The sequence below is a fragment of the Ischnura elegans genome, chromosome 2 (assembly GCF_921293095.1).
Source record: "Ischnura elegans chromosome 2, ioIscEleg1.1, whole genome shotgun sequence".
Classification (NCBI taxonomy): Eukaryota; Metazoa; Arthropoda; class Insecta; order Odonata; family Coenagrionidae; genus Ischnura; species Ischnura elegans.
Genome location: NC_060247.1, coordinates 49,975,325 through 49,995,287, shown reverse-complemented (window position 1 = coordinate 49,995,287; position 19,963 = coordinate 49,975,325). Strand labels below are relative to the sequence as shown.

At 35.0% G+C, this 19,963-nt stretch overlaps 2 protein-coding genes across 4 annotated transcripts in view; both read left to right on the top strand.

The window, feature by feature from the left end:
• The first annotated feature begins 21 nt into the window (after positions 1-21).
• On the top strand, positions 22-14,034 carry LOC124153715 (ras-related GTP-binding protein D). 3 transcript variants are annotated; one of them, XM_046527046.1, is made up of 9 exons: positions 22-220; positions 7,685-7,845; positions 7,927-8,155; positions 8,241-8,418; positions 8,751-8,887; positions 10,500-10,642; positions 10,916-11,064; positions 11,725-11,880; positions 11,968-14,034. In XM_046527046.1, the coding sequence occupies exons 1-8, from the start codon at positions 218-220 to the stop codon at positions 11,871-11,873; spliced, it is 1,149 nt and encodes a 382-aa protein (XP_046383002.1). In that variant the 5' UTR covers positions 22-217; the 3' UTR covers positions 11,874-11,880; positions 11,968-14,034. The 3 variants fall into 3 exon arrangements, with proteins under 3 accessions (XP_046383002.1, XP_046383003.1, XP_046383001.1); XM_046527047.1 differs by having other exon boundaries at positions 23-220; positions 11,725-11,904; positions 12,400-14,034; XM_046527045.1 differs by having other exon boundaries at positions 101-220; positions 11,725-14,034.
• A 2,136-nt stretch (positions 14,035-16,170) lies between these two features.
• LOC124153714 (phosphatidate phosphatase LPIN3) overlaps positions 16,171-19,963 on the top strand; it is a 118,720-nt gene continuing 114,927 nt past the window's right edge. The window contains exon 1 of the mRNA XM_046527041.1: positions 16,171-16,268. The gene's annotated coding sequence lies outside the window, so the exon portion shown is untranslated. The remainder of the gene's footprint in view (positions 16,269-19,963) is intronic.

Here is a 19,963-nt window from a genome sequence, read left to right as displayed (position 1 = left end):
GATCAGTAGTCACACAGACGATCACATGTTTAGTTTACGTATTGTGACCTGACGGATTGCTTGTCAGTCTAAACGCCTTAAAAAACTATTTATTTTCAGGCACATTCCCTACTGATGGCATTTTAGTGGAATTCTTGTCAACTCGCTAGTCTTCAAGCTATATTGATATTGTTCTTGTATCCAGGAGCAATAGACGTCTTGCGTGAAAACACTTGAAATGGTGAGTACATTGCCCTTAAATGTTTAAAAAATTCAGATTCATTTGCCTTCAAGGGACCCATTTCCATTTTCAGCCGTCAGTCGCAAAATACCTAGTTTTCCCGTATTAGTCCGTTTGGTTGAGTGCGTTCTTGTCTAGCCAATTTTGGAGGGTTAGAAACTAAGTCACCCTATTTTAATGCGTTGGGTGGTGAAATCGAGTTAACGAATGACTTTTAACTGTAACCAAGTCATGTTAGAAGGAACACTTTTATTGTAGCTAACTGGTCTCTATTGTGGATGAGATTTAAGACAGTTTTTTCCGAACTCCAGAGAATTGGATAAAGGTTATCTTAGGTTAGGTTTTTTGACTGCTAAGAACAGGTGTTATTTCAAGCATCGTAAAAATGCCTTGCACAGCTATGCTCTTTGAATGTATTGTGTAGACTCATGAATATCAGCATCGTGATTGCTTCTCCTCAAAGGAGCCCTCTCTTTGCATTAATCTGTTGGAAGTGGTGATATATTTTATCTTTATATCATGTTTTGTGGAGAGGAAAGGCGATTAAGAGGAAAAATGTGGAATTAATTCATATTGAGGGATCTGAAGGTCATTGTATAATATCTTTGAGCAGATTCTATTATCCTCTTAAATTGTCTTTAAAAAATAATTACCTGTTCAGGTTTGTTCAGCATAGCACAATTAAGTAATAGAGAGTCTTCCCCTTTCCGATTAGCTTTATATTCTGTGCTACCCCATCTGTCATTGTGGTCGCTGATGCCGAAGTTAGGAAATTATATCGGACAATTGAGCCACCAGAATTACATGTTTTGAGTTCCTAATCTGTAGCAAATTAATGCTCATCTCATGATCATGATTGTTTCATGTGATGTGTCATATTCTATGTGATATGTGGGAGGAAGTTGTTCGTGTTTTCGTATTGCCCATTCTAGTTTATACATTTTTGTAATTGACTTTGTTTTTCCATATACCAAGGGAGAAAAGCTTTGCAATATAATTTCTATAACATAATCACATAGTGGTCATAGTAAGTTTAATGCAAAATATTATAATCATCATAGTGAGTTTAACTTTAGTATGCCATTGCCATCAAAGTAAATCATTTACGTCATCATACATTGTTATCTTAATATATTGGAAGTTTAATCAAGCATAGTCATTTTAGAAAAAAAACATTAAAAACTTTACAAAAATACATAAGTAAAGGGTCATTCCATGTCAGTTCATCCTGGCATGACACCCACCAATTCAGATTTTGATGACACTTGGCAATTTTCATCCTTCCATGTTGGAATGAAACGGTGTAAAATATATCTTGGCTATCTCTACTAGTTTTTTTTCATGACCATTTGAATTTGGGTGAAACTGCAGTTTTTTAATGAATGCACACTCCAGATGATTATTATTAGAGGGAAATAATTTTTCTCAGCCATACTTCTCATCGAGTTCTTATGAAAATTTGCATATTTACGACAGAAGTCCTGAGTTTTCCAAATCCTAATTGAAAAATATTCTAAGGGATATTGAACATTCTCTAAACACATATGTTTGTTAAGATTTTAGAAAATTTTACATCAAAAACATGGTTCTATATAGCATCAAATTTTGACATGAGGCAATATGCGAATCAAGCTAAATTATTTTTTCTAATATTCTTTAAGGTATGACCCAGCACCTGTAAAAATAAAATTCATGGCTTTTTGCTTGCTTTGTCGTTAAAAAAAAATTATGTAAAAAAAAATCTCTTTGCACAACGGTAGTCTGTGTTGGTCCCTCAAGTGTGATGAAATGCTCGTGTTAACTGTTTTCTATGTCTAAGCAAATGATCATGACATGAATCTAGAACATAATAAGTGCAAAAATTAAAACATTTTTTATGTGCAGGTTGTTTTGCTCCCGATAAGAAAAATATATAGATTTTTTAAATAGAGTATTTTAAGGAATTCTTAGCACTTACCCATCATTACTGGGGATAACTTGATAGTTGCTTTCTCACAATCCCACATTTTCTTCTTTCTTTTAACACATTACGTACCTGGGTATTTAAATTCCTAGGAACGCTGATTCTGGGTGGAGGTGTTGAGATTGGAAATATGCCTTTGGTTTAAACATGGTAAAAAGCTAATGTTTAAAATATAACTTTACCCAATCAAACTTTATGATGCATCAATTCATTGTGAATAACGAACAACAACTGAAAACGTATTAACGAATACGTATTGTACGCTTTAAAATTGTTTAGTTTGATGTGCCTAAATGACGAGAATCTTCGTCATCCGTTTGGAACGTTCGGCAAAAAAATGACGAGAATTCTCGCCATCCGTACGCAACATGTTAATGCATTTTTTTGCTAATGCTCTAAGCCTCACCAAGGCTTTTATTTTTAATAATGTCTACCAGCCTTACTCGTCTATGTAAATAGCTTTGAAATAAGCCTGCTTACCCAATCGAAAGAGTCTCTTCAGATCTGATAAATTAAGTAAGCATCGTCGTCAAGGGGTTTATATTTTTCTATTTTATCATTTCCACAACCATACCATTCCGTATAAAATACCAATAAATAACTCTCTCTCAGCCTACAAACTCATCTCTCCTTTGATTAATTTCATATCTGTTAGAACATCATCTTTATCTTCAGAAATGAAAGTTGATGCGTTGTTGTCTCTCTTATCACTTCCCTGCTTGTTTCAATCCATCCCAGTTTTACCTAGCCCACTTTAAGCCCACCTGTCAGGGTAAAATACATAGTTCATTAATTCTGTTCTGGTCATAAACTTTATTGTAAGATAATTTTTAAAATGCGATATTTGCATAAAAAATAATTACTTCAATTTTTAAAAAAGATGAATTAAGGTAAAGTTAATCATAGAAATGGGTATAAAAATACCGATTGGAATAGAAAATAAAATCTCTGAAACTAATTTTTCAGTTAACTCTGCTATACATTGACACACCAATCTCCATAAGATTGAAGCAATATTGAGTTGGTATTAGCTGTGGAAACATTCATAATATAGCCATCGGGCTCTAATCCACTGTCTGCAAGTAGTGGCTGGCAGATTAAACATGAGATCGGCACAATGGATCAAGAAATGCCTGAAATGCTGAACTCCTAATGTACGCCCCCCTAGTCATTCAACGTACTAGTCTCAGAAACTATAAATGGGAAAGAGAAAATGTTTTTAATTGATTTTAGACGTATTAATGCATATTCATCTCTTCAAGGATGTTTGCCAAATTTAACTGAAAAATTGGTTTTGGTTTAGTGTTACCTATTTTATTTGCATATTTGTATTAACATTCCATTTTTGAAGTGTTGTCATATCCTAAAAATCCCTTTCGTATTCCAACAATTTTTTTGTTTCTGCATTTCCTCAATCTCATGTTTTGGTAATGCCATTTTTTTATGTATAAAATGTATGACCTGAAATCATTCCACTTAGACATCTCTGGGCATGTCACACTATGTTCAAACTTGAAGGAGGTTTGGAAAAAGGAATTATTGCATCTTTTGCTCTCATATTCGGTCATTAGGGTAGTTTCCTTCATCAAAGAAAACGAAAGACATTGATTGCGATTCATTACCCACCATTAGTGCATTCATAATAGACAAATTATTTGATTTTAGAAATACCGGTTTAGACGAATGGCAATGGTCAATTTTATCCTCATTTGAAAAAGGCCAGATTGGTGCCGATGCGATGCCACTCCACGTGACGTTACAGGGACCTAGATTCTATACAAGTACAGGGGGAGACCTGTAGATAGGAGTTTTACATCGTCTGAGATAACCAATGCATGCATAAGGCACAGAATTCAGGGAAACATGTCTTAATAATCACCTATTAAAACTGCCTATGGTCGGAAAGTTTTCTTCGTTTGATAAGGTATTAATAATCCTTATTTAAGCCAAGCGCTACCAGCTAGCAGGGTGCTCTGCTACCTGCTAGCATCCTGCGTCGTATCAGTGCTCAAAGCCTTGCCCCAAGGTCACCTCACTTGCAGCAGCGGGAATCATAACGACGTCACACGGAGATTTCCCAGCATTCATACTTAGCCGTCTGGTTTTCTTGCGCTTGAAAATTTTCACTTTTTATTTAATCGCGAAAACTAGATATCGTCATTTAAAAATCTAAAAACGTGAAATACGTTCTACAGGAGTAATAATCTTTCGATTTAGGCAATAAAAAAATAATAGGAAACCACCCTATTAATTCATTATAAATTCTTGCAATTTCTTTTTTTGCCAATGAAATACTTAGGCCTACACATTTCTCATTACATATATAAAATTTTTTTATCTGTAAATGTCTTTACTGATAGTTTTTTTCTATTCTTAGCTCCCAGCTCATAGGTGTGTTCCCACTATTTCCTTGGCTCAGTCCAAATAATCATCCAAAAACTCTCTGGCTGATGTTGAATATCCGCCAAAGTATTAAGACCACTTCTATTGTAGTAGAGTTGACCTATCACTCTGTTGCTGAAGTTTGGCATGAGATTCATAGTGTAGTTTTCAATAAGTTCTAAAACTTATTTTCTTTATTTTGATCAATTGATTTATAATTAGCATTAGTTTTCATCATGAAATTTTTTAAATGCATGTAAACAATTTTTGGGTGTTGATTTCAAGAAGATCTTGGCTTCTGGTGAGACAATCAGTTCAAATGGTCGTCGTTGAAACATAGTATGCTGTAGATCTATCAATACACTCAGTATGCTAAATGTCACTTTTGTGGTCGGTTCTTTCTTAAAAAATTTCAGTGTCTCTATTCTGTGCATATGAGAAACTCTTTCTTTGGTTCCATCTGTGGTCTAAAGTGATAAGTCTCTTCTTTCATCATGCGTCATCTGTATTGGACTCAATTTTGATCCTGTTTCAGACTATAAATAGTAATCAGTTGAATTTAAGTGCATTTCATGGGGTATGGTCAGCAGAAATGAAACCAGATTTTGCTCTGTCTGCTGTTACTTTGAAATGGATTTTGATACCGGAGCATTAATTTCACGTGACAGTTCATGATGCTGAGGCTTAGAAACATACCTATACTATACAATATCTGGTCCTCATTTAGAATGAAAGATTTTTGACCAGATTTGGGGAAAAGTTTGAAATTGTATATCACATGGAATGTTTTAAGGTACTAATTCCAGTGGAAAATTCTTGCTGGATGAATAATGAAATCATTTAAACATCTTACTTTACTCTTGTTCTATAGATAGAGTGACTCTTGCCTAGTATTACCAATCAATTCACCTTAATGTGCTTGTCGTAGGGTTTAGGCTGATGTTCTATTGCATGTTTTCAAAATACATAATACAGTAAAACCTCTTTACATCGTAATGGAGGGGACCAAAATTTGGGCAATTTGATGTATGGAGGTTCACTATAGAGAGGTTTTAGTGGAAGGCACCATTTTTTCATATCCTTGGGAAATGAAAGGTGCTACTGTCTTTTTAATCATTAAATAACTATATTTAAACATATATGCATGCATAAGTGAACATATATTTACAGTTATACATTAGGAAAAGGATTACACAAAGGTAAAGTAACTAGTTAAAGAGGCCTTTTTAGAAAATAAATTAGTTATTGGTTTTGCTTAAAATTTTTTTCAAACTCTTTTGAAATAATGTTTTCAATTACATGAGCACTTTTTAATGTCATTTTCACTATAAATAAATCACTAGCGGTTTTCGTTAATGCCTTTTGACCTAAGAAATTATTCAATTTACTAATAGTGTTCGGAGGAAAGTACAATAGTTTTATATTTCTCAACATAATTTCTTCATCCTCGTCTTTCACTTCCTGAGTGTTTTAATTGTGCAGCCTAGATAGACAGTTTCTTATGTTTTTCCTTGGTTGTTTAAAATAGATGTCAGGGTGAATGATGGCTTTCCAAAGGTCACTGCTACATCATCCTTCTGCCAGCCCTCGTTGATGGCTAGAGAAATAGCTAATTATGTGGTAATGTCAAGTAGTCGCCTTCTTTTATTTCTCGAATCCATCATCAGCCTATGATTAATTAAGTAATTTTTATATTTTATGGGCAATAATTGAAAATACTCCTGATAATAACATGTGACTTGTTAAAAATTATAAAAATATAAATAAACATGTGACTACTGCAAAAAATAGACAAGAAATTGAGCACAGTTTTGAAAATTTCATTGAATTCTCTCTCTCCAAAATATAATGCAAGTAGTGTTCCGAAGAAAAAATCTGTCAGGGGCACACAAAAATGCTAGGTCTGCGAAAGGACGTGATTTCCCGGCGAGAATGCTGGGCGAACTACTTTAGAATGCGGCGGCGACTGTAAGAAATTTCCTTGCCCTACCGCATATCAGCTAATTAGCTGTCTCCTTCACCTAGCATTGTCGCGCATGGATTGATGTTCGTCAGTATTGCTAGAAATTGACATCCCGGACTCCCGATGGAAGAATCAGATTTTGCGGCATAAATACGCAGGCAAGACATATGTCGCTAAGCGCAATAAATTATAAACTACGATCGTTCACGAAAGCATCGAAAAAATTACCAAGGCGGTAGTAAGAAAGTGCTACACCGGGAAATGTGGGAATGAAATAATTGCAAAATTGTATTTGATTTATTTCAAGTCGCAGTATATTCATGAAATATTTTCATTTTAGAAGCAGAAGTAGCAATGCGGTCGAGTAATTCTGTCTCCATGGATGGGAGTGAAGTTGGTTGAAATATTTCCGCCAGCAAGTGATTATAAGCTGCGCTGGTCGCCTCTTTTATTAATTGAACATTGTATGTAGGCACTTACAAGAAAATAAAGCCATAAGTAAATGAAAGCGATTGCTATCGCAAGATTTTGACCATGATTTGAGAGAAAACGATGTCTTCTGTCATCATCATCATTAACTGCCACTTAATATGATTAGGAGAGTTGGATGCCTTTTTCTTATTTACTGTTAGGTATGCTCTCATACGGAACAAAATGGCCCAAACTAATGGTTAACATGAAAATTATTAAAGGTGTATAAGAAAAAAATAAGTGTGAAACATTTATCGCTGATAATGTCATTCCATGTTCGTTATCGCAGCTGCATTGATGGTCTCTAGTTGTCTCGGTACGAAATGTGGAGGTAGTTAGGCCGTCTCGGGGTGTCTCGTTGCTATGATATATAGAGGTTTTACGATATAAAGAGGTTCACTATAGAGAGGTTTGCCTATAAATTTACATGTAAAACTGACGGGACCAGAGGGTTGGTATGATGTATAGAGGTTTTCGATGTAGAGAGGTTCACTACATAGAGGTTTTACTGTATATCTGTTAAAATTTTATTATTGGAATTCATCGCTATTTCGGTATCATTTGTGTAAATTTCATAGGATTCACCTATTTTATTGAACTAATTCAAATGTAATTCTACTTACTTTCATTAGATCAATTTTGTGATGTGTTAAGGTTTGGCATGACAAATGTGTTTTTGTTTTAGTCTTATGAGCAAGATGAAGATGACCAATATGCTCCAAGGTATGATGTGGGATCCTTTCCTAAAGATTTTGAATATGGCCCGTACGATCAGGATGGAGACGATCCTGGTGGTCCTCTAACTGGAGAACAAAAACCAAGGATATTACTTATGGGACTGAGGAGGTATAGATTATATTCATCCATTATAAGCAGGTACATATTTCAATTCCTTTATGTTGTGTAATCCTATTGAAATTGTTCTAGGAGTGGAAAATCATCTATACAAAAAGTTGTTTTTCATAAAATGTCACCAAATGAAACGATATTCCTTGAGAGTACCAATAAAATCATCAAGGATGACATATCGAATTCTTCCTTTGTGCAATTTCAAATATGGGATTTTCCTGGACAGATTGACTTCTTTGATCCAACTTTTGATTCGGACATGATTTTTGGTGGATGTGGTGCTCTTGTTTTTGTTATCGATGCCCAGGTAATATATCTCAATTGACTTAATTATCTATTCATTTATGTGTTCTTTTTTTAGTCTGTGGCTTCAATTTTCTTCTATCTAACAGGATGATTACATGGAAGCTTTAAATAAGTTACACTTGACGGTAACAAAGGCTTATAAAGTCAATCAAAATATAAAATTTCAAGTGTTTATTCATAAAGTGGATGGATTGACTGATGACTATAAAATGGAAACTCAGAGAGATATACATCAAAGAGCTAATGATGACTTGGCAGATTCAGGTGGGGTTTTATATTTTATTTAGAACTGTATTTTGTAGTTTCGTGCTTTTTTTTGTGAAAGTTGCCTGAGCTTGCCAGCTTGTCCTCTCTGTCTTGGTAATCCAAATTTTGTGCATCAACTTGGTGAAATGTGTATGCATAATATTTTTGTTAATTATTTAGGAACTTTAAAGAGGGCAATGAACTACTTATAATTTTTGTTTTTAATCTTTTTTCGTCATCTACTTTTTTAAGTCTTATAATGTAAAATATTTTATCTTTTAGGATATGGTTGTGGTTGATATTATGTATGTTTTTCCATCTACCTAATCATGCTTTGATATTTTTTGCAGGTTATGATCAAATACATTTAAGCTTTCACCTGACGTCCATTTATGACCATAGCATATTTGAAGCTTTTAGCAAAGTTGTGCAGAAATTGATACCTCAGCTTCCAACTCTAGAAAACTTGCTCAACATTTTCATATCTGTGAGTAAACATTTTTTGCAGTCCTTCAGCCAAGTATTTTGTTTGGAGAGATTAGTGTTCTATAAACCATGGTGACTTTTTTACTTAATTATTTAAAGAAACCTGGGTATTAAGTAATTAGGTAATCAGAAACTAGAACTGGATTTTAAGGCTGCAGAAAACTTATTTCATTTGAAAATAAGAAGTTAAAAAAGTGGTTAAATGCCACATCTTTCTACTTGGTTAATGGTGATGCATAATGTAATAATTTATTTTGATTTAATCATTCTTGTGGGATTTTTCAACCATGCATCAGAAAGCAAGCTAGTACGTATTTGTGTTTGTTCCAGAGTAGAAGTGCTTGTAGTGATGGTCTCTACCATGAAAAATTGACCTTGTTGTTTTAAGATTTTAGCTTTGTTTAAAGATTGAAATTGTATTGTACAGAACATGGGCGCAGCCAAAAATTAAGGCTAGAGGGGGTTTTAGGTGCAACTAATAATTTGGGGTGTTGGGGTATTGCATACCTGCCAGGGTAAGTGGGAGTTGCGGGGGCCCTCCTCCAGAAAATTTTTAAGATTAATGGTTCCAAATGGCGAGTTTTACGGCTTTCTGAGGGATATTTGATTAATCCTAAGACTTTTATATAAGTAATACTAATCCATTATGTAAAATGGATTAAATTTAAAAATTTCTCTGAACTCTGGGGGGGGTTTTAACCCCCCAAAACCCCCCCTCGCTGCACCATTGGTACAGAAGGCTTTGGCTTTACGATATGTATCTGGTCTGGCAGAGCAATCACAAAGCAAATTCCAGGTTATGTTGAATGCGCATGATTTCCAAATGAATCGTTTTATAGAGCTTCAGCACATCTACTGTATATGTCTGGATATAGTCCCCTCTTTTTTCCAAAAATGCCCTAGGTAAAAGTAAAGGGGGGGACTATATTCAAATGCATTTTTTTAACTTTTCCCAAAACTGAAGCCTCAAAATTAGGGGGGGGGCTATATTCAGAGGGGGACTGTATTAGGAGAAATATGGTAAATAATGCTATGTCATGCTATATTTCATTAAGAAAATGCAGCATAAGATTATATAATTGATGGCATATTATGCTAGCGTAAACAAAATTGTCCAATTGTATCATTTAAAAGAGTGCTCACAAAATCAGTTTGAATCGTTAGCTGCATCTATTATACATCAAACCCTTCATGGGGTCTATTGTATTTTATTACTTATTTTCATGTGGCCTTAAAATATTCGGTTCACATCCTCATTATTATTTTGGTGGTTCATTTTTATTTAAATATGTTTAGAATATGGCTAAGTAATATTTTAAGCCAGTAAATAGCACTACCTTAGGGGGGAAAAATTTTGATTTGATATTCTCCCAATTCCATGGGCATCATTTTTACTTGATATTATTGATATTTTTTCACTATCAGTGATTAAGTGGTATTAATCCCTTACTATCTTAATTATATACTCTAATCCAGCAACCCCTTTTTCCAAAAAGACCTTATTTATTTGCAGAAATAATTATGACTTAAATACATACAAATTAGGCTTCTTTTTTATATTGTGGCCAATGTTGTAATTAATTGTGATTAATTTTTTGTCTTTTATTTTTCAGAATTCTGCCATAGAAAAAGCTTTCTTGTTTGATGTAGTTTCAAAGATTTACATTGCTACTGATTCTTCCCCTGTTGATATGCAAAGCTATGAGCTTTGTTGTGATATGATAGATGTTGTCATTGATGTGTCGTGCATTTATGGGTAAGAATATTCATATTAATCTAAGAGTTATTTAAAAAAATATTTATCTTCAGTAATGGCCTAATAGAAGTTTTAAAAGGTGGGCTGGACACCCAACTATTATATATACAGTTAACATCCTTGATCAGCCTACACTGTTGATAAAGTGCTTTAATTTGACCTAATTTTTTCTGCCAAACCCACTGAACTTAATTTAACCTATCACTATTTGTTAATTTGGCTTGATTAAATTTTAAAATTTGTGATTTTTGTTGTGAATTGCATCTTCCATAGGCTTAGAGAAGATACTGAGACATCAGCTTTTGATAACCAGAGTTCCAGTATAATAAAACTAAACAATGGCACCATATTGTATTTGAGGGAGGTCAATAAATTTTTAGCCTTAGTTTGTATTTTGAGAGAAGAAAATTTTGAGAGACAAGGTATGTATATTTTTAATTTATTCAGATGGAGCTTCCCATGCTTTGTTTCATTAGGTGTGATTCCACTTATTATTTATTCTTTTCTCCAGGAAATATTGTTCTTTGGAAATTATTTTAAATCTCATTTAAAATTAATATACATTATTTTATAGAAATTTTTCTGAATTCATTGTTTTTTTTATCATTTTGCCCAACAAGGCATGTTTATTCAAATACTCTTTCCTCAACAATTTTTTAAGTGTCAAGTTAATAAACTAAAGGCTTATTTTTATGTATTTTACTCAGAATAAAATCAACAAATTTAGGCGTTACTTGGTGGAACGATGAGATATTCATGGTTAAATAAAAACACAGTACTATTCCACAACCTTATATTTTTGCAGTCTACTAGTTTCAACGTTACAACGTCATTATCAAGACTAACTGAGTTAGTCTTGATAGTACTGTGTTTTTATTTAACCATGAATATTTTACTCAGCATCAATTGGCTAATTACATTGGTGATACAATCCTTTGTTGAAACTTCAATTACATATTGTGATATATTTTTTTACTGAGCTGTTTATTTGTTCCAAGCCTTAACAATAATTGTATTGTGCTAAGTGAGGTGGAAAATAGGTAGTATTTAATCATCTGAAAATGATTTTATTTCTTTTTTAGGCTTGATTGATTACAACTTCCTGTGCTTTAGACAAGCTATTCAAGAGGTTTTTGAAGTGAGAAGTAAGATCCAGTTACAGACCTCTCTTCCTAGTAGCCAGCGAGGGGTTCCTGATGGCACCAAACACCCAAATGGTGTACCCGCATGAAGACTGTGTAAATAATATCAATTGTACAGCTGTAAGTTCGTTAAGGTTTCTATAATGTACCTATTTTACTCAGAATTCATGTTTCTCATTGCAGTGTTACAATGGACTTAATTATAACCTGTGTAGGTAACTTGTGATCGAAACCCATTCTGTAAATAATTGCCATTTCATGAATTTGGGCTCAAATTTGAATAATTTTGTTAGACTCCATTTAGTCTATCAATTGGGTGGCATGAGCAAAACATCCAGATCGAAGCATCCTGGTACGTGATATATCTGGCTGGGGTGTTTGCTACTAGTCATCTGGATCTACATATTTGTGCAACTGAAATTTTATTTTTTATTTTTCAAATAGTTTTACCTTTAATTAAATTTTATTCCCACCTCGTAAAATTGTGTATATTATAAAATTGGCCTTTTTGTTACTTGTTTCTTCATTCTTCTTTCATGTGATTCTCCTGTGATCTAATATTCTCGGCATATCCCTATTGAATCTGCTATTGTTTTTTTCTGTTAATCATTGTAGTTTTCATCTTGCAAGCACTCTATCCTGCTGATAGGTGAAATGAATTACTGCCTGTTATTCTTCTCTAATTGCAAGATGTGTTGTTGACTGTATAGTGATTTTGTATGTTTTGTAGGACATATCCTATTACATAGTTTCTATTTTCTGTAGAGTGATTATTACCCTTTGCCAGTTACAGTGAAAGTGACTGTCTTTACTGAGTCCTAATTACAGTAGTGGTTGGGTAAATTGTTGCTGGAAACAATACTATGGAAGTCATTTCACCATATGTGGTCGCCCATGCCATTGGATCTTGTGAACCTTGCATGAACCATTGAAGTAGGAGATTCAAATCGAAATCTCCTCGTGATTTTGATCATTTCTTGCCATTGACTGATGTGTTGTGCAGTGATTTTTTTCTGGAATTATACAGTGGAAAAGAATTTGTTCTGCTTTTATTTTTTACCATCATCTTTGAATGTGGTGAAAACTTAAAAATCTTATACCATGGTGATGCATAATTTTTTTATTTTGAACCACAGTGATCTGCTTCTTATTTATGCTTGTATCAACATCAAAACTGAGCTAGTATCATTGCCTCTATTGTGTGTTGTTGAGATTCGTAATACGTGCATGTGTGTTGGCAGCAAAAATGATGTGCCAGCTCACGTAAAAGTGAGTACTTTATGACTTTGATTCCTACATTCGGTGAAATACTTGTGGATTCTTCATGCTAATGTACCTTGAAAATTCTCTCCGCTAATAGTTGTGATCAATTATATCTGATAGTGTTTTAAATATATTCATTATTTTTTTTAGCTGTGGTGCATTAGCTTTCTTTATGTTTCTCATGGTAGCCAGTTAAAAACTTACATATTCCATTTGGACAGATTGTAGTACATATTGTGTAATTTGGGGTGTAAGCAAATCTTATTTTTTATAGCAAGTATTTACTATTATTTAAACTAATGCTCAGTTTTGGTGAGGTCAAGCATATTTACCAAATTATGAACATTTCATACTGATTTTATAAAATATGCTTATGGAAAAAATGGTGACCATTAAACTTACTGGCAAGAAACAACTTCATTGATTTCTTGTTAATAAAATTTGTAATAAATTTCAGTTTATTTTTTCCTAAGTATGTTTTACAAACTTAAAATAGTTTGTGATGACTCTAAATAGACATCTTAATTTCTCATAGCTATATTTGTACAATTTCAAATCTGAGGTTACCAGGTGATGTGTTTTTCGATTTTTCAAGAGGAAATGAACTGTTAAATGCAAAATCATAATTTTCATCTAGATTTATGTTTTTCCTCAGTGAAGTCTTTTTTTCATATCAGTTATTCACGAGGCATATGTGACTGTGTGGTGTTAAAAATGGAATCATTTCCTAATTTAGGCATTGGATTTACTTGTTGGTGAATGAAAATGGATGACAGTGATGTTGTCTTGGAAAAAAATTGGAACTCAAAAGTGACTCTGTACCCATGACTTGTTCTTGAATGTTATGTACATATGAAACTATTGATAAACTGTTGTGGTGAATGTTTTGATAGCATTGTTCATGGAGACATTTATTTTTTTATTATGCCAAATAGCAATGCTCTTCTACTGTTTAATTTGCTCCATTAAATGTTTGTTTTGACATAGTGTTGGTATTTGCAATTGATCTTTGAATCCTTAGGGAAATAGCTATTTCAGGTATCACCTGCTTTCTTGTAACTATTTTGAGATAACTTCACTCAGGCATCTGCGATTGACCCTTGCAACCAGTGTACATCCTGTAATGAGATGATCAAGTATATCAGGACAGTTCTAAATATTCATCATGTTGAGAAGGGTATTAGGCTGTGTCTATCTCCCAGAGTTGCCTATGTAATTTTGGGAGTGAATTACGTTTTATTTTCTTTGAGGTGAGTAGATCTCTAATTTACAAGTTTCCTGGGGATTAGGAATACTTACCCAAGTAGAGAAATTGCTTTGGCCTATATCAGCACAAAGCTAGCAGCCAATTTAAGTTTGTCAGCCATACTATAGATGTCTATATTGGTCCAAAATGCCACTATCGCTGACACTAGCCACTATTGGGAATATGTCAGTAGCCAACTTCAAGACGAGCGTTGGATGCTGGCTTGCCAACTACGAGACTAGTTGACTTAATGCCAAGAAAGCTAAATCTGCAATATGCTTTCCTTCATTTCAATTTTATTTTTCATTGTGAAATGTTTTCTATTAATTTGACTGAGTACATTCTCTGATGAGCCATAAGGATAGCACTGCAGTATTTTGTATCTAATTAATACTCTTTTGACTGCTACATATCAAGTTTGTCTAGTTTTGGTACAAGCCAATTTTTGTATGACATCATACAGTTAAAAAGCACTTATGTATGAGACTAGGGATTAAAAAACTGCAAATGTGTATGGAAATTTGGGATAAAAGCAACCTGCCCTTGGTCAGCACCTGCACCAGTGATAACTGCCTGTGGCTGGCATTCAAAATGGCCTACGTTCAATGTTATTTAGATCATAGCAGAATAACTTTGGAAGGATCTATCTCGGACAGTTAAAAGATATGAACAGCAATTTAGAGTTGTATTACTCTAGTGAAATAGAACCTTGCATTGGAGGACAAATATCAATCGACATCGATACAACATGGCAATAGTGTAATTCATGACAAATATGCAATGAAAGTAGCATGCTGGTGGCAAAGTGGTAAAATTCTCTTTTTGAGATTTCTTTATTTTTGTCAGAAATGACCAAATCTTATCCAAATTATAGTAGCTAAAACTTGCAAATAAAGCATCTTTGAAATATTTTTCATGTACAGTGAGTGGAAAAAGTATTCAGACAGTACTTGTTTCCAGCCACTGTTACTATTTTCACTCCTTTGCACTTGTTCGTGAGATTCAACATGAACATAGTATTATCATTTACTGCTTCGGTAAGGGTTTAAAAATTGAAAAAACGAGAATTTGATGCTACTTTGCTATAGAGTCCAATAGACGTGGTGCATGTCGATTTACCCACGTTTATCGGATCCCACGGGTGCCATTGCTGTCTAGCTGTGGGTACACATAATGCTTCCCCTTGGATGTGGTGCGGTAAAACATCTTTTTTTGGTTGAGACTCCAAAAGTTTTGAAAGTTATTTATTGCTATTGCTGCAGTGTATGCATGAATAAAGTGTGTACACCCCTTTGAAAAAATTATATAAACCTGTTTCAAAATTTTATACATGCCATGGCAATGTATAAAAGTTTGAAACAGGGTTATACAATTATTTCATAGGGGTAGTACGCACTGAGAACCATTTTATGCCAGAAATATTCGTGCAGCACATAGAAAATGGAAATTTTATCGAGAAACCTGAACTGTCCGAATACTTTTTGCACTCACTGTATAATTGTACTAGAACAGCATTATCTCTGAATGATTTTAAATAAATTTTCAATTTTCGTCTTTCTGAGATCATAAGATCCATAATTTTAATTATATATGAACTCCTATTGTCTTCTAAATCACATGCAGTTTTTCTAATGTGGTCATCGTAATTAATATTGCCAAATAATGACAACATATGGCTGAAATTCACTGAGTCTTGATCGGAATAAACCGTCTCGCTATAAAGTCCATAGATCTTTCACTCAATATGAAAGATATATAATAAAGTCGATCTGATTGTCTGACTGTGGTCATGAATTTCGCGCTTCGTCCATCAACCGTCCGAGCCGAGCTATGCTGCCACCAACGGGCGAAATATAAATTACTATTTTGTTGTGAAAATATTCGAGATTCCTTCAGAGTTAGCAATTGTGTCATGTTCTGAAAATTGTGATTATCTATCATCATGTAACGAGATACAGCGGATTTCTCACTTAAGGTAAAGCAGCTATATACTTAAAATTTTGTTGTCAGTTTGTTTTTTCCCATGGTGTTGTCGAAGACCTAGTTTTCCAGTATTATGTGGGGCAGAATGAGGGGTATGAAATATTTTGTTTTTTATGTGCGTGTGGATTTAATTTTATTTAAATTGCCACAGTTAACTTTGAATTGAGAGTCGTAATCTGTGAACAGTATGTGATTTCGTTCATTTTGGCGGGGTCATATATTTAGTTTGTTGTATTTGCCACTATAATTTCTAATCGTGTTTTGATAAGTTTTGTTCATCAGAGCATTCCAATGTATTAGGGCATTTGGTTATAAAGTGTTACCATGGGGTCCTGATGGTCCCGCACCCTATGTTTTCTGCTTGTTAGGAGTCATTGCAGAAAGCTTTATTCTTTAGCTATGTTGAAGGTTTCGAAGGTAATGTTTTTTTCTATATTGTTATGGCCGTTGGTTTAAAATTAGGGACTTTGAAACTTTTGAGAGGTATCCTAGGATGTTCCTTAGGGTTTCATGAAACTGGTACGATTTTGGGTGTTTCTGCACATCTCCCATAGTGGTCTACCTCAACGTTAGTCACCCAGTACGATTCTAGTAATTGGAGTAATTTTAAGTCGGTTACTGCTTCCTCGTCGATGTTGAATATGTTGCCGACACATGTGCCTGTTTAGTGAGTTCAATCACCTATAGGTCTAGGTGATTATTCCTCTTATTTTACCCTCTGAAAGGCTTTCAGTTATTGCCAGCCTTTGGACTGAAAAAGCTTATATTGCCACTGAAACCAGAATGGAATGTATAATACCTGCTATATCTAATCCATCATTAAGTAGATTTTCGCTTCCTCACACCCTACTATTCATATGTAAGGCCCCAGCTGTCTTCCGGTATCATTTATATCCGCAGTAGATTTTTATGTACACCTGCCCTCCTTGTATTGAATCAGCGATTCGCCGTATTTATATGACCTTAATTCATCTCTAAAGTAATAAGGGTGGGCAAGGAATCAGCTGTATTCTGTCATCGGAATCTTTGTACTCCTGTGATGAGGAGGTGAATTCCAGTGATAAAGAGAAAGATGTAAGAGTTTGGGATACCGAATGGAGTCATTGAATAGCAATTAATACCTAACTTGGCCATGAAATAAAAAGCTAAGAAAATGAGGCCGATTCGATTACACCTAACAGAGCTAAGTGTGTGACAGCTGAGAGTACGTACATAAGGCTAGGAGCTACCAGAAACTTACAGGCCGCGAGCCAGGCCAGCAATGCCGAATACAAGATGGAATTGGATAAAACTTATTTAAGTCCGTTTGTCTTAGAGAATATCATTTTAAAACCTAAATTGCGTGTCTTACTCGGTCCGAAGGATTGAATGAAATGAAGCCGTTACATTTCAGAACGCTTTTGCAGAAGAATTTTTTTCAAGAATTATATTACCTTAATTCTAATTGTGCTGTGAGTACTTAAAACATTTTCGTATGTAAATCTTGACCACAGTTTTTCAGTTCCATGGTTGGCTTCCTAATGTCTGTATTGCACGATCGTTTTTCTCGAACCATTTCAGGGATTAAGTTTCTTGTATTGGAGAACTGTCCCTTATTGCATCACTTAAATATAGAAGTGGTATTCGCGTTTTTCGTCCCTAATAACGCGCGTAAAATCCTTACTTTAAATATTGCGAAACGACAAATTAAAATTGTGTTGCAGTCAGTGGTGGATTCAGGAGGGTTCTCAGGGGTCATCACTCCTCCCCAATATTTATCAAGTTTTTTCAAATTTTTGCTAGTTTTATAGTTTTTGTATGTGGATCTGAGGGGGGGAGGGGGCACAGGGGTTGGTGCCACCCCCAGACCCTTAAAAAATATGCAAGATTTTTAATACGGTCCCATTATCATTGCGTTCGTTTTGTATTACGAGCTATTCTTGTGCCCCCCAGAACAAAATCCTGGATACGGCCTTCTTTTACACCCCCCCGGAAAGAAATCCTGGATCCGCAGATGAGTATTTGTATCCTTGTGAAGGAGGGAGTGTATATGCAAATGCATGACTACAAGTCCCAAACGTGAGAGAATTTGAGTGTTATTTGAGCGTAGCACTCCCTGCAAAAAATACACGGGAGATCGCCCCTCTCTCCCTGGGAGTATTCCATACTCCGCGGACCCAAATCATAAATTGAATGGAATCACGAATTTGATGCTGAATGCGCCAAGCACAGTAGTAAACCTTGCATCAAAGCTTTGGATATGATGTACCTAATCAAAACACATATTTCTTTGCGATGTCGTAAATTATGCCTTCAGCGATAATCTTCTCCATCGTTGAAAAACGTTGGGTAATTGACTCGTGGACCAATACGACATCCAATTCCGCTCATCATTGAAGAGGATCGCAGTTTACTTTGTGGATGAGAAGTCAATTACATTTTGAAGGCGTAATGAAAAAAATTGTAATTTCACGTATATTTGCTACTGCTTGACCTGTTAGTTTCGAAATGGCACGTCATCATCTGGTCCATTTGAATAGAAGACAGAGAGTATGTGGTCACACACAAATTGATTTAAAAAATTTCATAAAACTCCACGGTATGATGTTGGGATTAAGGGGCAGGGGGAGGTGGGGAATGGCACGATCGCACGCAACGGATTTCTTTTTTGGTTCTATGTTCTTAGTTCCCAGCTGGGTAGCTGTCTGCCAGGTATTTCTGCATTTGTTGGATTCAGCTAAGGGGCATTCATTTGTTATGGCACTGATTCTATTAGGGGGAGGGGATGTAGGATGGGTTTAGGGCAGTTTGGGGGATTTGTGTTTCAGATAAGGTTCATTGTCAGTCCCAAAGACTCAAGAACAGGCTGTGTTCAGTTTTACCAAATGATTTGGAAAATTTATTAATATTTGCTTTCAGGTCTAATAAGATTGGAGATTGGTTAAAATCCCTACGTATTTGCTTATTGCTGGAAAACCAAGGAGCTCCGACGATTCTTCTAAGGGCAATGTTTTCAGCGGTCTGCTATTTTTTGATGGAATGGGTGTATGTGTTTAGAGTCAAGGAGGAAGGAGGGCATTTTTGTACTTACATAGTCTTCAAGAAGGGAGGGGTAGCAGCGGTGATGCGTGGGTCAGGTGGAAGGGGAGAGGGAGAATTGCAGTGCGTCCATGAAAACATTGTAATGTGAGGCAGTAGGGGAGGTAAGGAAGGAAAAGGGCATAGAGTTTAGAAAAGGGTATGCCTTCCTTAAGCTAGGTTTACACTTGCGAGAAATTGCGCGAGTTTACTGTCTGACAGTCAAAATTGCAAGTGTAAACGGGTCGGCGAGCAGTGTCGCGAGCTGAGCGGCGGAGTGTCTGACACTTCGACTCGCAGGTCTAAACATGAAACTTAGCTCTAGCAATTTCTCGCGCTCGCACTGTCGCCTGATCAAACCGCGGGAGATATTTCCCGACACTTTTGCGGAAGTTGGGCTGAAGTGCAGTTGTGTTGTCTCTCGAGTCTCCTGTAATTTGTTGTTTTTTGTTTGTTTTTTGTGTCATGTTGTTTTGTTGATGGATGAAGGGAAAAGGATGGAAAATCCCCTTGTGCAAAGTAGTTACAAATGGTCGGACTTGGAGACAAAAAAACTTATTACGTTATATGAAGAAAGCGAAATATGGTGGAATGTGACCCTGAAAGATTACAGAAACCGAGTGAAAAATC

Excerpts from the sequence above, each read along its gene's own strand:
- LOC124153715 (XM_046527046.1), top strand. Across the intron at positions 7,846-7,926 it reads TTACTTATGGGACTGAGGAG|GAGTGGAAAATCATCTATAC; the intron begins GTATAGATTATA and ends AAATTGTTCTAG. Across the intron at positions 8,419-8,750 it reads TGATGACTTGGCAGATTCAG|GTTATGATCAAATACATTTA; the intron begins GTGGGGTTTTAT and ends TATTTTTTGCAG.